Source organism: Mycothermus thermophilus, assembly GCF_041956435.1.
Source record: "Mycothermus thermophilus strain CBS 625.91 unplaced genomic scaffold VTJ04scaffold_5, whole genome shotgun sequence".
In the NCBI taxonomy this organism is placed as follows: Eukaryota; Fungi; Ascomycota; class Sordariomycetes; order Sordariales; family Chaetomiaceae; genus Mycothermus; species Mycothermus thermophilus.
Genome location: NW_027191431.1, coordinates 3,533,182 through 3,553,326, shown reverse-complemented (window position 1 = coordinate 3,553,326; position 20,145 = coordinate 3,533,182). Strand labels below are relative to the sequence as shown.

General features: G+C 54.0%; 8 protein-coding genes across 8 annotated transcripts; 2 read left to right on the top strand and 6 right to left on the bottom strand.

Annotated features, from left to right (window-relative positions):
• Positions 1–128: 128 nt before the first annotated feature.
• On the top strand, positions 129–1,180 carry VTJ04DRAFT_8392 (uncharacterized protein; the record flags this gene model as incomplete). Its single annotated transcript, XM_069366824.1, has 3 exons — positions 129–238; positions 342–503; positions 1,072–1,180. The coding sequence occupies 3 exons, from the start codon at positions 129–131 to the stop codon at positions 1,178–1,180; spliced, it is 381 nt and encodes a 126-aa protein (XP_069217720.1).
• Positions 1,181–1,347: 167 nt separating this feature from the next.
• On the bottom strand, positions 1,348–2,089 carry VTJ04DRAFT_8391 (40S ribosomal protein eS24; the record flags this gene model as incomplete). The annotated part of the gene is made up of 3 exons (XM_069366823.1): positions 1,348–1,427; positions 1,519–1,766; positions 2,007–2,089. 3 exons carry the CDS (start codon positions 2,087–2,089, stop codon positions 1,348–1,350), a joined length of 411 nt encoding a protein of 136 aa, XP_069217719.1.
• A 389-nt stretch (positions 2,090–2,478) lies between these two features.
• VTJ04DRAFT_8390 (uncharacterized protein) lies at positions 2,479–5,763 on the bottom strand (the record flags this gene model as incomplete). The annotated part of the gene is made up of 7 exons (XM_069366822.1): positions 2,479–2,587; positions 2,660–3,249; positions 3,308–3,499; positions 4,307–4,501; positions 4,625–4,673; positions 5,621–5,652; positions 5,707–5,763. The coding sequence occupies 7 exons, from the start codon at positions 5,761–5,763 to the stop codon at positions 2,479–2,481; spliced, it is 1,224 nt and encodes a 407-aa protein (XP_069217718.1).
• Positions 5,764–9,907: 4,144 nt separating this feature from the next.
• Positions 9,908–13,202, bottom strand: VTJ04DRAFT_8389 (uncharacterized protein; the record flags this gene model as incomplete). The annotated part of the gene is made up of 5 exons (XM_069366820.1): positions 9,908–10,433; positions 11,058–11,316; positions 11,378–12,504; positions 12,570–12,662; positions 13,102–13,202. 5 exons carry the CDS (start codon positions 13,200–13,202, stop codon positions 9,908–9,910), a joined length of 2,106 nt encoding a protein of 701 aa, XP_069217717.1.
• Positions 13,203–13,228: 26 nt separating this feature from the next.
• On the bottom strand, positions 13,229–13,801 carry VTJ04DRAFT_8388 (uncharacterized protein; the record flags this gene model as incomplete). The annotated part of the gene is made up of 1 exon (XM_069366819.1): positions 13,229–13,801. One exon carries the CDS (start codon positions 13,799–13,801, stop codon positions 13,229–13,231), a length of 573 nt encoding a protein of 190 aa, XP_069217716.1.
• A 115-nt stretch (positions 13,802–13,916) lies between these two features.
• Positions 13,917–14,422, bottom strand: VTJ04DRAFT_8387 (uncharacterized protein; the record flags this gene model as incomplete). Its single annotated transcript, XM_069366818.1, has 2 exons — positions 13,917–14,324; positions 14,387–14,422. 2 exons carry the CDS (start codon positions 14,420–14,422, stop codon positions 13,917–13,919), a joined length of 444 nt encoding a protein of 147 aa, XP_069217715.1.
• Positions 14,423–16,151: 1,729 nt separating this feature from the next.
• On the bottom strand, positions 16,152–17,651 carry VTJ04DRAFT_8386 (uncharacterized protein; the record flags this gene model as incomplete). Its single annotated transcript, XM_069366817.1, has 1 exon — positions 16,152–17,651. The coding sequence occupies one exon, from the start codon at positions 17,649–17,651 to the stop codon at positions 16,152–16,154; it is 1,500 nt and encodes a 499-aa protein (XP_069217714.1).
• Positions 17,652–18,825: 1,174 nt separating this feature from the next.
• Positions 18,826–19,831, top strand: VTJ04DRAFT_8385 (uncharacterized protein; the record flags this gene model as incomplete). Its single annotated transcript, XM_069366816.1, has 2 exons — positions 18,826–19,424; positions 19,483–19,831. 2 exons carry the CDS (start codon positions 18,826–18,828, stop codon positions 19,829–19,831), a joined length of 948 nt encoding a protein of 315 aa, XP_069217713.1.
• Positions 19,832–20,145: the final 314 nt, after the last annotated feature.

The following is a 20,145-nucleotide window of genomic DNA, read 5'->3' as shown; positions in this document are numbered from 1 at the left end:
TTACTACGAACGTCCATATCGCAATTAGCGTCCTACCCCCTGAAGACTCGGCCGACCGCCGCTGGAAGACCGTACCTCTCTACACTGTACCCCATTACTGTATTGGTCAGGTCCAAGGCTGGGAGGGCATGATGATATACGTCTTCTTCCCCTGGCTCTACCGCTACGAGACTACCCTCTCTGAGAAGAAAAACCCCCTCGAACGCGTTCTCATTTCCAAAGAACATATGTTGCTTTGGTACGACAAGGTCCTACTACCCTCGATCTGGCTTGCAACTAGGATCCGTGACCCTGATGGCAACCTTGTGCTGAATACCAACTTGCTCCAATATATCCCTCAGTCTTACGAAGCTGCAAAAGGTCTCACACACGCCCCAGCCGAAGCTGTCTATTGCAACCCTCGATCTGCAGAGGTTGAGCGGAATCACCTATACAACCCATCTGAGACCGTGCAGTTGTCCGAGGAGGATGACTTTCATCTACGATAACAGCGGGTTTGTCAGGTACGCAGAGACTGATTGGTAGATTCACCTGTGAAGTGGGGTCGACTGGACAGGTAAAAGAAACCCGCCCGACCTCTCGGTCCTTGAGAATTCCTCCCTCCTCAAGGTTCAGTCTTCTCAATCCACAGAGGATAGAATCCAACACAGTGGTCACCCTTATTCTACAGACTCTGATCATCTCCCCTGACAACGCCCTATTCCCTGACAGTTTGCTACTACGGACTGGAAGCTGGTCGTGACAGGGGAGATGAAGTTCCCAGATGAACAGTCCTGTCTCATGCACCCCTGACTGGTATGACCTGGGACATTCGGGTACTTTCAAACCCCTCTACGAAATTTCCCTACTTCAATGGTTGTGTTGGTCAGACTTGGGATGATGGAGACACCCGGCTCCCCGACTTCCACTCCCATGCCATCATCCATAGCTATGCGCAATGAAAGACGCACGGCCTTCGCCCAAGCACGCCTGATCGGAATCCCATCCATCTCCAGAGTTGACCTCGTTCTGCAGCAGTGGGAGGATACCGACTGAGCAATCGACGGTGAACATCACATGGGAATCCTCAAGGCGGAAAAGTCTGGGGCAGAGTGTGCCATGGCGTGTCCACGACGCGGCCTGGATTGGTAACCGACGACGCCCTGTATTGAATGCTATGGTTTTGCCTGAACCATCGTAACCCCGACCATCACGCCTCCCGTAAAGTCGCGGTGTCGCACATCTCTCGGCGTAAACTGTGCCGGATGCGACCAGCGGCCCGGGGAAATAATGCACAAAGCCACAGCCATCGTCCTTCCCATGATGCCCGATACCGCAGACGACGCCAAAAAAAGAAACGCCAGCCGTTTATTTCTCCTTCTTCGCCTTGGCACCCTTGACCTTCGCCGTGCCGCGCAGAGTCTTCTGCCTGTTCTTGCGCTGCTTGCCTGTATGGGGGGAGAAACCCCAATGTTAGCCACAAGCTCCCATCTGTCGCTTCAAGCGACCGTCGACGTGGCATCTCCAAAGGGAACGTACGCTGCTGCCTGCTCGCACGCTCGGGCTTGGTGGCCAGACCGACGCGGACAAGCCTGTACTGGGGCTCGAACTTCTTCATCGCCTCGGGGGAGTCGTAGATCAGGGCGAAACCGGTGGTCTTGCCACCACCGTACTGAGTCCGGAGACCGAAGACGCTGATCTGGTCCTTCTGAGCCTTGTACATGGTGGCCAGCTTCTCGCGGAGCTCCTCCTTGGAGATGTTGGCACGGCCGGGGTGGAGGATGTCACTGCGAATCGAAGTCACACGGGTCAGCTGTTATCGAGTTCACCGAGCGTCCCAGCCAGAAACCATTGGCAAGTCCAAGTCCCAGCGATGTCCATCTCGAGCCGTTCCGCAGCTCGCGCAATCGCCATGTTTGTTGCGTACGGCAATGCTCTTCGCTCGGTCGCTCACGGTGTTCGAGGGCAAGGTCGGATTGGGACTTGGGGATTGGGGCAGAGCGGCGGCGTCAAATGAGGGCACTCACACGACCATCTGCTTCCGGCCAAGCAGAGGGTTGCGAAGGAACTTGCGCGTGCGCAGCGTGACGGGAGAGTCGGAGTCAGCCATCTTGGCGGTGTGATGGATGGTGGTCGGATGTTGTCGATGCTTCCACACGATCTCGAGGCTGGAGGTTTGAAGTGGGATTTTCCTCGCCGTGGTGATTTTTGCAGGGTGATGCGCCAAGAGTGGGGCTCCAAAAATTATGGGTTCCGGTTGGCTGAAATTGTGTGCGAGCCCTAAAAACAAAAGTGTGGGGCCTGAAATTCAAGGCAACCAATCTTCAGGGCAATCGCTGAGGCTCTGGGTCAACCAACCAAAATCAGCAAGTGGGGCGGCCAATGTCCCAACCCCATCAACGGAGAACACCTGAGCTCGTTCACTTCAGCCCTCTCCCACCCAGACCAGACAAACTCATGACGTTCATATGAACCAAATGAAGTGTATTAATGAGCAGGCTACATGCTCAACTTGCAAATGTGGATTGGGCTCGCATCGTTGTAAAAGGGTCCCTTCTGCTCGCTCCTCGGAGGTACTGGGAACGGTTCATGGCTCACAGCGAAACCCCTTTTTCCACAAATGTCAAGAAACTTATCAAAAGTCTCCTTGTTTCGCTCCGTCGCTGCAATCAAGACAGACAGTCCTGGAAACCGAGTCGCCATGTCATTGATGGTCGCAACCAATGCCGGGATCACGCTCGCGTCGTAGGTGACATCCGCACCCAGAATGACGTCCACTCCGTCGTCAAGCCACTCCGCCCCGAGGCAGGACCGGCCCCATGCGAGCTGTGATGCCGAGACAGTTGGTGATTCTTGCAGACTGTTCAAGAAGAAGCTGTCTCCGAGACGGCTGACCACCTCTTCTGAGCCATCCGTGGCCACGACATGAGCCGCGCCCAGAAACTTGGAGCAAAGAACAGCAAGGTAACCTGTTCCGCTTCCCAACTCGAGAACTCGCTTGTTTGCAACCACGGATGGATGGGCGCAAAGGTATTGGCCCATATGGAGAGCTGCTTCCCAGGTACGCAGGCCCGTCGTACCGCCCGCCGAGATCAATGCCCGAGATTCCAGAAGGTTGATGCGAGGCGTGGTGTTGCCGAGCGGATATTGGCCCTGAAGGAGTGAGAGGTGGTATACAACGTATTCCCTTTGTTGAGCAGCCTCAGTCTCCGTAGGTAACGGCTGGGACAACAAGCTCGCCAGCACATTCGTCAGATTGTCAGAGATGCCCTGTCCCCCTGCGTTGTCAGTCTGGGGTTCCAAGATCCCAAGCAACATTGTCACTTACATGCTGTTCCCAGTCTTCAATGGAATCCTCAATCTTGGATATGAGCTGTTTCAAGATCCTGACTCTATATCGTACCGGCGGGCGCAAGGGTATCTCATCGCTAAATAGGTGGGCGTGGATGAACTCTTGTACTCGCTCTTGGCGAAGCTGGTCCGGTTCAGGAAAATCAGGAGCGGGGTCTCCTTGCAGGCACTGCCAGCAGAATCGAATGACTTGCGCGTGATCCATGGAATGCAGCACTTTGGAGATAATCCATATCCAGCGGGAATGTTGAAGAGCTTCGGCGGTTCAAGGGAAGAGCGGCGATTCCGGCATTTCCAAGTTGCTCTCACGGATGGCTGAGTTATTCGAAACGCACTCCGATTGGGCCACTCAAACCTTGTTCTGACTTCGGCAACGGCGTCTCATTTCTCTTCTAACATGCCTTGGCCCGACAATCAGGGCAGGCCACAAGACGGACTAGCGTCCCATATTACACAAATTGTCCTTGCAGAGGACAAAATCAGACCGCTGCCTTATCACTTCCAGGTTACAGACCAAACACACCCATTTCAGGCAGGATTGGAAACCGCAATGTCATAAGCTCATGCTACCATTCGGTGGTCAGGGCAATGCGATAGGTGAGAGCATTACCACGGTAAGTCGGCTACAGAGTGTTGTTTAGCTGAAAAGATCGCAGTCTCAAGAGGTAGAGCACAGTGTACCAAGTGACAATGATACAGGAGGAACGGACGAGTGTATTAGCGACCAGATGAAGCATTAGCTATGAAATCTTTTCTTGAGAACACACTTCGCTTCCAGTTTTTTTCATCTGCTAAGAATCTCAGAGGAATGTGAATGTCTATGTAAGCCTGTGAATGCAATGTTAGACCACCTCATAAGGGGGACACACCAACATGGAGGTCATTCATCGGCTTGTTTCCATGCCAGCTCCAGGTATCACTCGGAGGCCCTTTACCCAGTGCATCTGCAACCGGGCAAGAATCAATGACGGCTAACCACGGCGCTGGGTCTCTCATCCATGTGGAGGTTGTGTCCGCCCAGATTGTTGCACCCAGTGGCAAGCAAGTGTACGCCAGGGAGGATGCTTTGCGCCGAACTTGTCGCGCTGCCAGGTCGTGATGTCTCGTTGACGCGCATGTAACTTGACTCTGCTGCTTGCCGCTGCTGATTATGGTGCTGATCTGAGTGGCCCTGGGTGTTGTGGTGTGAAGCGGATTCTGAAATATTTCCGCCTGACACAAATGACCCTGCTCCCTGCGGGCGGGTGGCCGATGTTCCCTCTCTTGCATTTGCACTCGTCCCTGCACCACCTACCGACTCCCGTCGGCCCGAGGTCGTGTACGCGCTCATATCCAAGGCCGAACTTTGGCCATCCAAGACACGATCAGTTTCGTATGGAAGCCCGGATGCATCGAAAGCATGGGTATAGCTTGCTGCGCTGCTCGAAACATCCGCTAAGGTACTGCCGCCGACAGACGAATGCGCTGCGACCTTGTTTGGAGCAGCAGGGCCGGGTGTGTATTGCAACGGGGATGGGCGTCCAGCTAGGTTCGGAAGCAGCCTGTCCGGAGCTGGAGTGCTGGGGAGTGGCAGAGATGCCGCAACCCCCGGAAAAGAAAGGCCGGAGGAGTCAGGATCGAGGGGCTGTTGCGTTCTCTGCAGCATACTGCTGCTGTTGTTGCTGTAGCTCCCATAAGGTCCCTCTGGATCCATATACATATTACTGTACTTCGGCCGTGCCGTCGAGCTCCACTGCCCATGGATGATGGGGACAGCCTCCGTGCTGAGCGGGCTTGCTGAAGTCCCTGGGACGCCGAGTGCAAACGCGAAATCTTCAGGATACGGAGTTCCATACGGGTGTATGGATGGGTAATAAGTCGCGACTTTCTGAGCAGGCGTGTATGCGTAGGATGAACTACCCCCCCGGAAAGAGCCGATACCATCGCCCGAGCCTAAGGTGGGTAGCTGCTCGTGTGTGTAGGCCAAACCGGTCCCGACTGGCGTTTTGGTGGCAAATGCCCTGGCGTCGAGGAGGCTGTATCCAAAGTCCCCAGCATCATGGCGCAAGGGTGCCTCTCGAGACGAAACCTGGGCGCCATCAGCCGTGCCCTTCGTCACTCCTAGACAACGAGGCGATCATGGTATGCTTACCCGCAGGAATTGGCATTGGTCCACGCCGGCATTTTTGCAGTTGGAACAAGGTTGACCCTGCCCAGGATCGCCGCTGCAGCGGATTTTTCTCTTCCTGCAACGACCACACTGGTGTGGACACAACCAAACGTTAGCAGGAATAGTTATCATATCACTTACCGCAGAGACCTCACCCTTAAGGACTTCGAGGTCTGTGTGGGTGGATGGAGACTGGACGTGGACAACATTTGGGAGTAACAACTTACCGCGACAGCGATCCTCTTCCTCTGAGGTGCCGAGTCTGGTTCGGGTTGGTCGGCCATGTTGATGACGCGAGAGTCGTGTGAAGGGAGAGGGAACCGTCGCTCGGGCAGCGGAAAGTACGGTGTATTGAGGGGACGGCTATATCTTCTTCCGTCGTTGGCGGTGTTATAGCATGCCTTGGATACCATTGTCCATGCAACCACCTTGAAGCTTGACTCTTCTTTTTCTCTCCGGTCTTGAGCTCCTGCTGCCCGATGCCAGTATCAAGTACGGTCCTGGTATCGAGTATCGGAACTACGACTCGCCCAACCCTCGTCCCGTCACTTGAAAAGCAAAGACAGGAGACAAAGTAAGGGTGCAAGCAAGAAGCCTGGTGCCTACAGTTGAACCAGGAGTTGTGATGCCGGATGAAACAAGCAATGCTGCTAATGGGAATAGTACGAGGTGCCGGAGTTTTGGTCGAAGAATGGCAAGGAGATGGGGATGTGGTTTGGCTCGTATCGATGAATGCCTGACTAAGAAACCTATGCAAAATGAGTGACATTTCATAACAGGAGCGGTTCTCTCACTCAGACAACAAGCCCGCGGCCACCCTGTGTAGCGAAGTATCTGCCTTCCTTCGCTGACCTTGCACGACCCGGCCGAAAGGGATCCGGCACTGGACCTGATGAATCAAGATGGCACCCTTTACTTTGCCAAAGGGCTTGGTGTGGGCTGAGACATACCTGACCGCGGAGAAACAGCCTGGAAGCGAGAGTTGACCACAGGTTCCCGGCCTGTCCTGCAACTTCCACCCTCCGAGGATTGTTCGTTATTGTCGAAGTTCAGCTCGCTTTATCCGCGTGGTCAGCGAACACGGTGTGGGAAAAGTGAGATAAGTCACGAGTCTGTCGCATGCGGCTTCTGATGGACATGAAAGATGGAGGAGGATCAATGGTGCGTTTGTTGTATCGATGGTTTAATTCGACAGAAATGTTTTGTCAGATGCTCTCATCAGGACCGGACAATAAGATATGGAAACAGGATGAAACAAGGAAAATACGGGATGAACCTCGTGATATAGCGGCCTGCTTGGATTTACCACCCAGGTGTCGAGCACTAATTTGAAGTGTGGGAGAACACAGCATTCAGCAACAAGCTAAATCTTCATTGCTGGGGGTCAAACGAAGTGACACGGGGCTTCTGAGCCCTCGTCAAACTCTGTGCTCCTTCTCGGATTGGTTCCACATTCACAAACGCCCGGTGTGTTCTTGCGGATGCAGGCATCCTTACATTCTAGATCCGGGGCAGATATTGACGAGATAGGTGCTCCCATCTCTGATACCGGAAAGCTGCATCCCCTGATCTTGATGGCTGGGGAAGATTAGGGGAGGAATAGGATTGGGCCTTCTTGTCTGAAAGTAAAAACATTGGATAACCTTCGTGGAACTCTCACCTGCGGTTGGCTCCTACCAGGTAGTCCGAAGGATGAATGAAATTGGCTCGCCCAAAGCTTCCGAACACCACGCTTGGAGTCAGCAGTTATCAGGCCATCCACATGATCTGCTGCCAAACTCCTTTAGATACATATCTTCCTGACAGATGAACTAACACCGCCATGATAACACTGTAGAGTGTGAGCTGGATGCCCTTTTGGTGGACTGTCGATGGCTTCCATGAGATTCAAGGATTAAAAGGCTACCAGGTAAGAAACACCGATCAACGAGGAGAAATGTGTGCGAATTCGTGAGACGAAGCACGAAGTTCAGATTAGGAAAAGACAACGGCAGCGCCATTGAAGAGTGCATCAGATGGCCAATCATCGTAGGCAAGGCCCGTTTAGCTTGAAGCGCCCAAACGGATTTTGCTAAAAATGATCCTCCAGACAGGCACCTCCTGACATGGGTTCTTCCGTCGGCGATAAGTGTGTCTGTTTGCTTAAAAACGCTGTGTGGCGTAAGGCACTAGTTTTGGAAAGACGAGGCGGCAACGGAGCAATGTCCAAGCTTTCACCTCGGGAATGATGGAGAAGAAAGCTCACTGCGGGAGTGATTTAATAACTCTCTATTACTGCGAGCTTTCAGGACAGATGGTCACGTTGGACCGGAGCTGTCGGTGCCAAGTTCGCGCCTTACACATGTAGGTATGTACTTCGGTACTCATTCTCCAGAGTCACGGAACTGATATTCGAGGGCCGTAATGTAGCTGGCGTCTGTCACTGTGCGCCGTTGGTGATACAGGGAGCATGGAAATCATGTATGTACGGTAATATTTACGAACCTCCCGGGGGGTTTATACAGCTTGAGATACGTTCTTACATTAGGAACAACCAAGTACAGGTGTACCTCCTAATACACGACGATGAAAGTCACCTCAGTCCGCCTGTAGTTCAGGTTGGGTCTCTCGTACGTATCTCGGGGACCTCCGGCAAGCTGCAGCCACACGTGGACACCACATGCAGACAAGAGAAGGCGTTCCAAAAGTGAGGGCTTGTAAGGTTCAAGATTCCCTCGAGCCAGCCTGGAGCCCTTCATTTCATGGCATTCTTTCTCTTGATCTGGTGGCGCTGTATTAATCGTTTTTCCACCTGGAAGCCTTGCTTCGTCGCAACCCAGGCGTTCACAAACTGAGGTCACTCAACAGCAATGGCTGACACAGCTAGCAATTTCAGAGACACTGTACCACTGCGTTTACGAAGGAAATGTAGCATATGACTTGGCTGCATTAGTTAGAGCATGTAAGTGCTTGTCAAACATCTCATCTCCCGGGACCGCGGCAATCTTCCCGGTTTCCGGGTCAGACTGAACATCTGTCTGTCTTTGCGGATGGTCTCGTGCCTGGAAACTGTAGAAAGTATGCCTGGCCGCAACCCCTATGGCTTTATGCGTCTTTCCGTGACGCTAGAATTAGGGCCTGTCCACTCCCACGGTTGATAGAAGACGGACCATGCGTCTATGTAGTAGTGTATTGCGACGCACAACAAGATGCCTTCAAGTGAGTAAACTTATGCTTGCTCAAGATGTCGACAGAGCCAGCAGGGTTTAGGTCAGGGCGCACATGCGTAACGCAACGAGGGCCTCACAGAAATTGTACACTGCCTATGGGCTGATTCGAATTTGTGGCATGTTTGAACGAGCCAGGACTGGTCTCCCTGGTGCATCTAGGGATAACCATGGTCGGAGTGCAGTGGTGCGGTGAGCACACCAGTGGGTGTTGAGCCCATACCACCCACCCCCCTTCATGGCACAACAGACTCGTCCTCAATCCTCGACTGAGTTGACCTGGAGGAGAGAGCACAAAGGTGCGGTCACGGAGGATTGGGTCCGGATGCTTGCAGAATTTCCTGGCAAGACACGCTGTCAAGTTGTTCGCTGCCAGCCATGCAGGTTCCCGACTCAGGTAACGACGCTTGGAGACATCTGGAAGCTCAGAAACGGGGGATAGAGTGCCGATTCAAGCACCAGCAAACTGACGTGCTTGTGTCGTGTTCAGGGGAAGCGAAGACCTTTCCGGCTCCGCAAAAATGCCCATACGTATCACCATGACCAAAGAACCAAAGCCAAGGCTGAGGGCAAAACCTGGGTTTTGGCAGGCACGGATGAAAGTCTCGAGGACACCTCCTATATTCTTCCAATACGGCCTCAAGACACTGAGCAAGGGGAGAATGGTGTGGCCCAGGAGTGTCACGTAGGCGGACTATACAAATAATGAGGTCACTCCGCTGGTAACCCAGAGCCCGGGTCAGTCAACGCAAGTTGAGGGTGTATCTCTGTCCGAGGAGGTTCCAGGGTAAACAACTAAATGCTCAAAGAGTTCCAACCACGTCACCCTCTCGCAATAAACAAACGTTTGAAAGTGGTTACAACATATGCGCAGGGTCGTCGGCGACAGATAGGAAACAAAACTGTCGAGTGGCTGTCACACACGGGCCGAGCGGTGTAAACCAAGCTGGCCTTGTGGCGTCCGTGACCGGCCCGTCAGGAGGTTTCTTTCAACCGACTCCAAGAGTCAAGACCGTCAAGCTGCGCGTTGCCGTAGACATGGCATCGGGGGGCTGCTTCATGACACATAATCCAGATCCAAGAATCATCATCGAAGCGGGAAGCCGTAGATCCCCACCGGCGTCCTTCCCCTCCACAGTGCTCTACGGCGGGTTGTGGGTGTTATTATTGGCATGAAACGAGCTAGAGACCTAAGGAAGGTGTGGGGGCAGAGCCATGCAGGTCACTGGAAGTCATCGTTGGGTTTCTCGAGTGGCTTTCCATTCTCTTTCTGAACATGGCCACCAGCAGGGGCGTGCATCTTCGCCGTGTTTTGGCTCATGTACACCGAAGCGGAAGATGGGTTGGAGGTTGATGCACAAGTGGCCAAGCTGGCTGCCTTATGGATCCTCCGCGGAACACGCAAGCCTCTCGGGAGAAGCCGCAGGGATACCGCGTGGCGTCCAAGTTGGGTCAAGAGGGACGGGAACGCTAACACTGCAACACTCATCAACACACCAGCAGACTCAGCGGGATGGGTGGATGTATGGTGTTTGCATGAAATCTTCTCGGCTGGTGTTGGCAAAAAACGATACGGCCCGATGCTGATGGCCGCTGAGCTAAGGGTCTCGGGGAGCGCTGTTGAGACATCCCGGTGCGGAACATAGACGAGGCGCAATCCTAGGGCTGCACGCGCTGTTTCAAAGTCGATGGGGTGTGGGGAAAAGAAGGGTGTTTGGTGCTCGAAGATGACCAAGAGCGCCTGGTACCTGCAAAGAGCCGAGACAGCAAGTACCTGACCTTGACGATTGCAGAGGGCAATGTCATCTGGTTGCAACACGCAGATTAATCTCGTATATGGTAACGCGGGGACTGGCCACTAAACGGACGACAGACTGTTGCAGCTCACGACATCTGGGTGGGGGACATTGAGCGCGTCGCGATGCCGACCGTCCAAACACAGAAGACGTTGCCATATGGAATGCCCGAAGCTCAGAGGGGGGGGAATGGACGATGGCAAATGAGAAGGGCTGGCTGAGCCCCACGATCAAAACCAGGCCGGTACATGTCGATAACCATTGCGCAGGTCCCTCGCACAGAATAGCCAATGCGGAGTTAGAGTTCACTCGCACGTATGAGACACGGACGGCGCGTCAAGAGGCTGAGATCTCACGGCCTGGACCGAGACGGCGAAAAGAGGGCTAAGAGTTGCCATCATGTCCCCAACAGAATGCTGCCCGAATGGGCAAGGAACGCAACCACCCCGGACGAGGCATGGGGTTGTGTCCTGGCAGACTGAGTGAACAAGGCGATGGAGGGGGTTATGTTGCGCAACCCAGCCTCTGGGCCCAACACCCAGGCTCCTGCCGCCACGGAACGTATCGGAGATTCACGCATCACCTGCGCCGGTCCAAGCCTTGGTGCCTGTCCCAATCCCTATCGCGGTGACGCTCCCGATCGCGGCTTCTCCCGCGATCTTTTGACCTGTCTCGATCACGATCTCGTCTGTGGCCGCGGTCCCGATCACGATCCCGATCACGATCCCGACCCCGACTGCCTCTTTCCGTGCGGTCGTGCCCGCGATCTTCCCAGCGGTCTTCATTTCGAGGACGGTCGTGATAAGAGCCACGGGCGCGGTCTCTCCTGGGGCTCCTGCTGCGCCGTCTCATGTCACTCGTACGGTCATCACGCCCCTCTCTGTGGTCATCATTACGGCGCGTGTCCCGGGAGTGGCGGCTGTGTAGATCTTCCATGCCATGCACCATCTGATACTTGTGGTCGTCAGTGTGTTCGACATGTTCGTTGCGATATTGTCGTCGCTTTTCCAGTTCCTGGACGCCTCCCCACCCGCCGCCACGTTTGCGTGCCGCTGCAGCCCTCCTCTTTTCATTCGTCTCCTTGCGCCAGGCCTCGCTCAACCGGCTGACGCTCTGACAGAAGTCAACGTGGATCCGGCGGTCGTCGATAAGGACATTGTCCATTTTGGAGTATGCCTCCTCGCAGCTTCTCTGTTCTTCAAACTCTATGAAAGCGTACTGGAGGCTGTCGCCCGTCTTTTTGTCGCGGATGACCTCGCAGCTGAGGATCTTGCCGAACCGGCTAAAGATCAGCTCAAGATCCTCATCTGTGGTCACTGGGTTCAATTGGCAGACAAAAAGAACGTTTTCGGGTGGCTTAACCTCGGCAAACGGGAGGTCTCCCATCATTTCAAGCGTAAGAGCTTGGGCCGCAGCCTCGCGTTCCCTGCGCTTCCGCTCTGCCTCCGCGGCGGCTTGTTCGTCGGCCTCTGGATCAAGCAATTGCTCATCCTCCGCAATCCGAACGGTGGCGAGCTGGGCTTTTGTAGGCGGAGGCGAGCTGCTTGGCTCCCGCAGGCCAGGAGGATCGGGATAAGGGTCGTCGAGCACAACGGTATGCTTGATGCGGATGTCGACCAGAGGATGGCCACGATCATCGACGATTGCATCGTTGATCTTCTCGAGCACGTCGAAACCCTCGACAACTTTGCCGAAGATGGCAGCCTTTCCATCCAAATAGTCGGTTTTGTCACCCAATGTGACAATGAATTGAGACCCCGCGAGCCGTTCATCGGGGTCTGTGGGATGCGGTACGGTGGCCATGCTGACGGTGCCTCGCTCGAGGTGCTTAAGCTTTGGATGGAAGAGGGCTGGAAATGTCTTGTCGGCTGGGTCGCCGGATATCAAGCCCCAGATGGAGCTGCCGCCGTCTGATTGAGGAGACATTGGTCCCAGAGGATCGCCGGTCTGGAAGGAGAAGTTCTTTTGGACTGAATGGATGGGCGAGAAGTTGTAGTATTTGACCTTGCAGAGCTTGAGGAAACTATCCATAGGAATTCAAGTGTCAGTAGCGTCACTTTTCAGACAAGAGAAGCAGTTGACACGCACTTTTCGCACATCTTGGGCACATAATCGACCAGAAGGTCGATCACGATATCGCCCGCGCTCGTTTCAATTAGGACAGACATGTTGAAGACCTGGCTAAGTTTGTTGCATAATCTAGCTGTCGGATCGCCGAAGTTCGAAAGCTCGAATCGAACACGTCCTTGATCAATGCTGGGTCGCAACAAGAGGGTGGTGTTTGATGGCTATTCTGACGTGGTTTAGGGTCCGAGTTTGTTGGAGTGAGAAGTCCACCTCCGGTCCCTTGAATCGCGTATCTTGGCCAGAGCTCCAGGATCCGAGCTTGGGAGTCCAAATAAGAGGGTTAGGGTTACTTGAGTGAACCCTTCGCCGAGGAATCCTGGATCCGTCGTTGGGGGAATGATGAGAGCCTGGAAGACGCTCACGCACTAGGTAAGGCAGCAAGATACAGGGGGAAATATTTCTTGTTATTAGGTTTTTCGAACCCTGAGACCCCAAACTCCATCCGTCCGCCAAAAGCCGATAATTACTATACATGATACTAAGAGCCACACACTAAGAGCCATACGGTGCTGTGCACCCGTTGAAGGCCGTACTTAGTGTTTGGAGGAAACTCCAAAAGCAAAGAAAGTCCTTTGACACCTCATCCTTTTCCATGTCTGCACTCAAACATCCACCACTTTTCAAGATGGTGCACTTCGCCTCCTCCTCCCACTCCGTAGCTCACGCTCCGTATCCATGAGCCGGGACTGTACCCAAGTTCGAAAGGCGGCGTCTGCACGCACCGTTTCACAGTTGAGTAATTCCGTAAGAGCCCGTTTCATCCCCTCGTTGACGTCACAAAGCTTGGCTTCCTCGAGGGCAACTTCTTCCTCCAAGCTCAGCTCATGATTGTCATTGTCGCCGTGGATGGCGGTGCGATATGTCGATTTGCCAGAGCGCAGCGACAAGTCACCGCCGCTATTGCGATGTGCTCGTCGTCGCGGAATGACCGGGGCATCGGCTGAACAGGACACACGGCGTGTCGGGAGCTCGGCGGGGTTCGGAGAAACGGGGGTGCAGAGAGAGGCCTGGCGCAACGGGCGTAGCTCATTGAGATGCTGGAGCAGAAATTCGTGCTGTTCGTAGAGAAGTAGATACTTGTGAAGTGCGATGTCACCGATGTGGTGTGGGTAGAACCGCACCGACTTGGTGGCCGGTTCAAGGTCGTCCATGGCGTTGGAATGCTCCATCGTGCAGTGAATAGTTCCAGGCATGTTTATGTCCCTTGTTCAAAATGGCGGCCGGGTAGTCCGAACGTGCGTTGCTTTTGACTAGAAAGTACGGGATTTCGAAGCATTGGAACACCAGATCGTTCGCCTTGTGGTGCTCCTAGCTGAGGAGAATTGCCAACGCCGATAGCGAACCGATGGTTGATGTCGATTGCTGCGGCTGACGTATTAGGTATTTCGATCGGTCCGCGTTCCGATGCGACCAAGCTAAGATCAGTTCTTGACGTTGGGGAATGTTGATTCCCTTCGGTGTCGATCGAGTGTTGCTTCGATGAGGTTGATGCGGCCCCCTGGAGCAGAGCTTCAGGGTGATCTGGGACAAACGGCGACTGATATCCGTCCAGAGGCAAACCGAGCTGTGTAGTGCACGAAGTTGTTGGATGAAAAGAACAATGCAATCGTTGTCAAGTATCTTTTCCGAGGAACGGCGACTCGCGGGACGAGACTGGAAATATGCCTTCAGAGACGGTCCGCGATCGTCAGATCGCCGCCCAGTGTCGTCACTCGACTGGGGCGTCAATTGGCTGGTGGTGGAGACAGGCTACTGGGACAATGCCCGGGCCTTGGAACATTTGGCTTCGACGAAGATGACAGAATGATGGGCATTTGAATCGAAATTGACGCTGGCGAATTGCTGGTCTGGAGGAAGCAAGCAGAGCAGCAGCTGAAAGAAAAGATGAGCTATAGAGAACACAAGATGGGAGCCCCTTGATATCAAGAGCTGACCGCTTTGGGCAAGATAACTATCGACTATCGCTATCCCGAGAGGGATGGGGCTGAAAGATTATCTGCATTGGTGGAAATTGCTGTTTCCCCTTGTGGAACTGCGTCATTGCCGCGCGCTCCAGCCAAGGTCTGGCCTTGGTCGTGTCACCGGTCCCCATGTCCAAACTATCTTGCCCAGCTGCAACCACGTCATGGCTTGATGCGCTGGTGTTGCTTCGAAGCTGTCGCGCTCCCCGATGGTGCAGACTCTCACAGACCTTCCAAGAGCCGAGCACGGCCGTGTCGCGCTAGGTCAGGAGACATTCCAAACAGGCTGAACATGGAACCTACCTGGTTGGTGGGGTCCTGGCTGTTCCAGAACGACCTGGCTCCGTAGCCTGCCCCGCCGGTGAGCGCCAGAACATCCAACCTGACTTTGGGAAGAACTACTGCTCGTACAGTCATAGGTACCTTAGGTATGTAAGTGCTTTGGGTACCTAGGCAGGTAGGATGAGCAACGTCCAAGGATACATCTCTTGGAGCTCAGCAATCCAGGATGTCAAGTTGTTGGAAACAACAACCACAAGAAAGGTTGTTCTTCATCCCCGAAGCAATGCGTATGCGTCAAGAACCTCGCGTGTTTCCCAATGACACCAACCGACCTTCACCAGTTGACTACCTGTGCTGAAAATTCGTAATGGGACTGAAGAGGAGGGGACACCGCCAAGTTGGGATTTCCAGGTGAAGAGAAGACGTCTCTGAGTCCAACTCCATTGGTATCATATACAAGCCTAGAGAACTTCAGTATGTCTTGATGTTTGCAGTCGAGACATGGGTATCGTGGGACTAATACTCTTGCCTCTGCCAAGTTCATGGGTGAGCTCATTGATGGATGTACCTTATATACGTGGTCTTGGTCTTGGAGATTGGCCACTCATCATACTGCAACAATGCAGGGGGAAAGGTGTCTTCTTGGCCAGACTCTCACGCTCCATATGGGAATTACGAAGAAGAGATTGTTGGCGCTCTGAAGATATCCATTACAAAAACACGGCGAGCAAGCTAGGAGAGCCCAGATCCGAAGTTGCGCAAGCATACCAACGCATACGTGGAAGACTCTGGGAGGCTGGCATTGACATCAAGCGGTAAGCAAGAGGTCGGAGTTTGTTCATAAAGCATGGCGGCACAAACCGATACGGTCACTCTCAACACAGTTGTCATGTTTCGGGGTTGATTTCTGGACAGACTGTCCCCCTATCGCGGCCTGTCTGTGGAGAAGCGGAAAGGAACACAGTACGGTATGTTGCTGGAATGTGGCATCGCCAGAGGCCGATTGGTTTGTTTTATTGTTCGGTCCAGCGCAACAACGATCAAACCGCCCTGCGCGAAGCACGGGAAACTACTCGTGACACTAAGCCCTTAATTGCAACGCCGAACACCTCCAAGCTTGGTATGTACGAGTACAAGTCGAATTATGAGTGGTAGGGCCAACTTCATCCTGACAGCCGGAAAAGTCAGGCAGTGGAAACTCTGCCAAGCAATGAACACCTCTTCAACGGAAGCCTGGGCTGCGCGCTGAACGGCATGACGACGGCGGGGAGGAGAAATGGCGTGTCAGGCCAGACCACACCTAGTCATCGGGCGTGCCAGGGCGACTGCCCTTGTACAGGACCGTCCGTTGCCCATCGTCCTCTTCCTGACTCTCCCGTCCAAACCTGGTCATGCTGAATTCAGGAACACGCCGGGATATGGGCCGCAGCAGGCCGTTGGGGTTTTGCCTAGCACGACGTGCCCGCTCTGCCTCTCGCTCCTGAGTTGCGAGAGCGTGCTCGGCTTCGTCGTCCAAACATGTCCCCTCGATGCTCAAGTAGCCGTAGTCACCAGCTAGGCCAACGTCAAAGTTTTTGATGCGGAATCGCAGCTTGCCCGAAATCCTTTTCCCCTTCTCATTCACCCAATACCCCGTGGTGTGAATCTGCTCCACAACCTGAAGCTCCTCACCGTCAAGCGAATCCTCCCCGTCTCGACTTCCGTTCTCTCCTTGGTCCTCATCGGTCTGGGAGGAAGCCTTCGGCCTTGACCCACTCTTGGCCAAATCAACCCATCTCCAGCCCTTCGGCAAACGCTTCGCCTCGATACTTGCATTGAATCGGTTCCAACAGACCACGCCCACGTGACCTTCACTCTGAAGCTGAACCACACCTTCCATCCACTTGCCTCTGGCAGGGACGAAGAGCTGGGCATCGAAAGTAAGCCAGCCAAATCCAACGGCATACTCATCAATCGAGTGCAAGAGTGCCGGAGTTTGGTCGGAAGGCGGGTGGATGACGCTGGCTTTGACAGGTCTGTCGGAGAGGTTCAGGTTCGAGTAGCCGAGGAGGACACCTCGAAGAGTGGGCGAGTAGTGATTTAGAAGAGGCTCCAGGTGCTGAGATGCGACATTGGTGAGTGGTTTGTCAAAACCGACTGGGTAGAAGGGCACATAAAGCGAAATGGTCTGGGTGTAAAACGGGAACTCGGGATCGTTTGGCAGGCCAGTGGTCGCTCGCTGGGCAGTCAACGACTCTTCCAGGACTTCTGTGCTCCGTTGTTCATGTTCCTTGCTCTTGTAGTTCTTGTTCTTCTTGTTGTTCTCGTCGCCGGCTTCATCTACCGGAGTCGATCCGTGGTTGCCGTCCTTCGCTCTCTCCTTCTTGGCCTTCTTCGCCTGGCTCTTCCTGTCTGCCTTGGATGCCTGATCCTCGGCAGCCTCTGACAACCCGGCCTGCTCCTTGTCCTTGTCATTCTTGCTGGATTTCTTCCGATCCCTCTTCCGTTCGTCGGCGGTTTGGTTAGATTCCTCGACTCTGTGATCTCCAGTATCGTCGTCGCGTCTCTTCTTCTTCTGCTTCTTCGGCGATTCCCCTACCAAAGCCGACGACGGGCTTGGTGCCACATTCTCGTCACCGTCGCCATCTTGGCTCTTGCTCTTCTTCGACTTGCGCGGGGTCTCTGCGGACACGGCGGTTTCGTCTTCGTCCCTCGGCCGCTTTTTAGCGTGATCTGACTTCGAGCGTTTGTGCTTTTTGTCAGGTTTTTGACTGCTGGAAACGGTCGCGTCCCGCAGTGTGTCGCCGTCGGATGCGGACATTGTGAAACGAAGACGGTGCAAGTCGTACGCGACCGTCGATGTGGGCACTTTTCGTTTTGACGTGGAGGATGCCGACTTGGAACGGTTTCCTATGCGGAAATGTCGTTGCAAAAAATTGTCGGGGAGGAATGGCAGGATTGGCCAATGGGAGGTCGCTGGTTCGATCAGCTCCGTGCCGGCCCCACCAAACCGCTGGAGCCCGGGCCGCCGAATGGACCCCACCACATCACCGCACCGGGCCACCCGGGGCGCCCCGGCCCCTCCATTTTCTCTACGAAGGCCTTTGGAATTTCTTGCGAACTTCTCGGTGTTTTCAGTCACATTACATTCGTCAAGACTCTTGAGGTCAATTTCTGGCGTCCGTCCAATTGATGTCGCCAAGGGCACATGTATGTACGTGAATGGAAGGGGAAATGTTGGACTCGATTGTGACGTCACTTCCGGAGTACACAGTATACCTAGGTACCCTCCTGAGCCCGCAAACCGGAATAGGATGCGGGCTGAGTCCGCTCACCCCGCATTGCCCGCAGCCCCCATGTCTGGGTGAGTGACCTGACACATCCAGTGTTCCCTTCAGGCGGTTTTGTACCCTGAGGAAGCACTCCAATTAGATGAGGGGACAGGTACAAAAGGAAGTTTGAAATGAAAAGAACAAAAATGGTTGAGAAGCATAAATAAGGCGAAAGAAGGAACGGTCAGAAGGCATGAGTAAATGAACAAAAAAGAGGGGCATGAAGTGAAAGATATAAGAAGGAGGAAGAAGAAAAAGAAGCAACCAAAAGAGAAAAGAAAAACAAGAAAAGAAATATCAACAAATGTCAGAAAAAGGAAGACAGCTGGGCGGGGTCTAGGTACCTGGTGAGGACATTCCCGAGTCCCCTCCCACTAGATAATGGTTTGTGATACCTAACCTATCGGCAAGACGGACCTTACTCTCAGGCTTGCAGTGCGCCCTTCGTCGGACTCGGGCGATGTCGTGATCGCGCCAATATGTTTCGCCGATTACCAATCGTCCGTTCTTGACATGCAGTTCCACACATTTTAATCCTGCAATAATTCGCGCGAGCTCTCATATTAGGTGAAAACTACATTTTCATCTCGCCATTTTCAAGATTCCGGATCATCCTCGTTCCAATTCCACCAAGGCGCCGGCATATCCACAAATCCAACCCCAATGTCTTCCTTCACAGCATCCAAGATCTTGATCTTTGGAGGCACGGGCACCATCGGACGGTACATCACCTCCGCTCTCTTGCGGGCCAAGCCTGCTTTCCAACAGGTCGTCTTGTTCACATCGCCCAAGACCGCTCAGGATAAGGCGGCCCAGCTGGACCAATGGAAATCTGAAGGATTGTCCGTCATTGTCGGCGACCTCACATCTGAAGCAGATGTCACGGCCGCATACAAGGGAGTTGATACCGTGATTTCGGCCGTAGGCCGGGGAGGCCTTCAGCACCAAATTGGACTGCTACGGCTCGCCGAGGCTTCGGACAGCGTCAAGTGGTTCCTACCATCTGAGTTCGGCACCGATATCGAGCACAACGAGAAGAGCCCCAATGAGCGCCCGCACCAGTTGAAACTGGAAGTCCGCCGGTATATACGCGAGAATCTGAAAAGGGTCAAGGTCACGTACGTGGTCACAGGGCCCTACTTCGACATGTGGGTGAACACGGTGCCCGGCTTTGAGATAGCCGGTGGTTTCAACCCGGACCTGAACAAGGCATACGTTATTGAAGACGGCAATGGGGAGATTGGGTTTTGCACCATGTCGGAGTAAGTCACCTTTCCTCGCTCCCGATCACCCATGGTCAAGTAGCTCATACCTTTATAGTGTCGGCAAGTTCGTCGCGGCCACCCTCAAAGCACCTGAGGCGTCTTTCGGCAAGGCGCTCAAAGTTCAGAGCTTCGTTGTCACGCCAAATGAGGTTTTGGCCGAGTATGAGCGACAGACGGGAGCCAAGTGGGAAGTTGTCAAAACGCCGCTGGATGAGATCAGGGCCTTCGAGGCCAAGAAGTGGGAGGAGGGACATCCGTTCGCAACATTGGTCACTCTGAGGCGCATCTGGGCAGAAGGCGGTACTCTGTATGCTCAAAATGACAATCATCTCCTCAGCTTGAAGCCTGAGGACCTGGACACCTTGGAGGAAGCGGTCAGCAAAGCCTTGGCTGGGAAACGTTAAGCATGCGTTTATCGAGTCGGAATACCGGAGCTAGTTATGCTAGATGCATGATATCGGTCAATCGGAGGATTTAGGCAGTTAAACCCCCGACTTGGAATTAGCCGCATCGGGATCTCCACCGGATGCTCGGGAGCTTGTTGCCCCATCTCATCAGGGGAACTTAGGTTGCGTCGCACTTCCTCGTTCCACGTGTCGGGAACTTCTAGAATTTGTCCGTGTCTCGCTGCTCGCTCTATTCCGGTTGCTCTCCCCGGTATCCATTTCTCATCAACAGCGCGCCGTGTCGCGATGCGCCTTGCTTGACACCTTCAGCG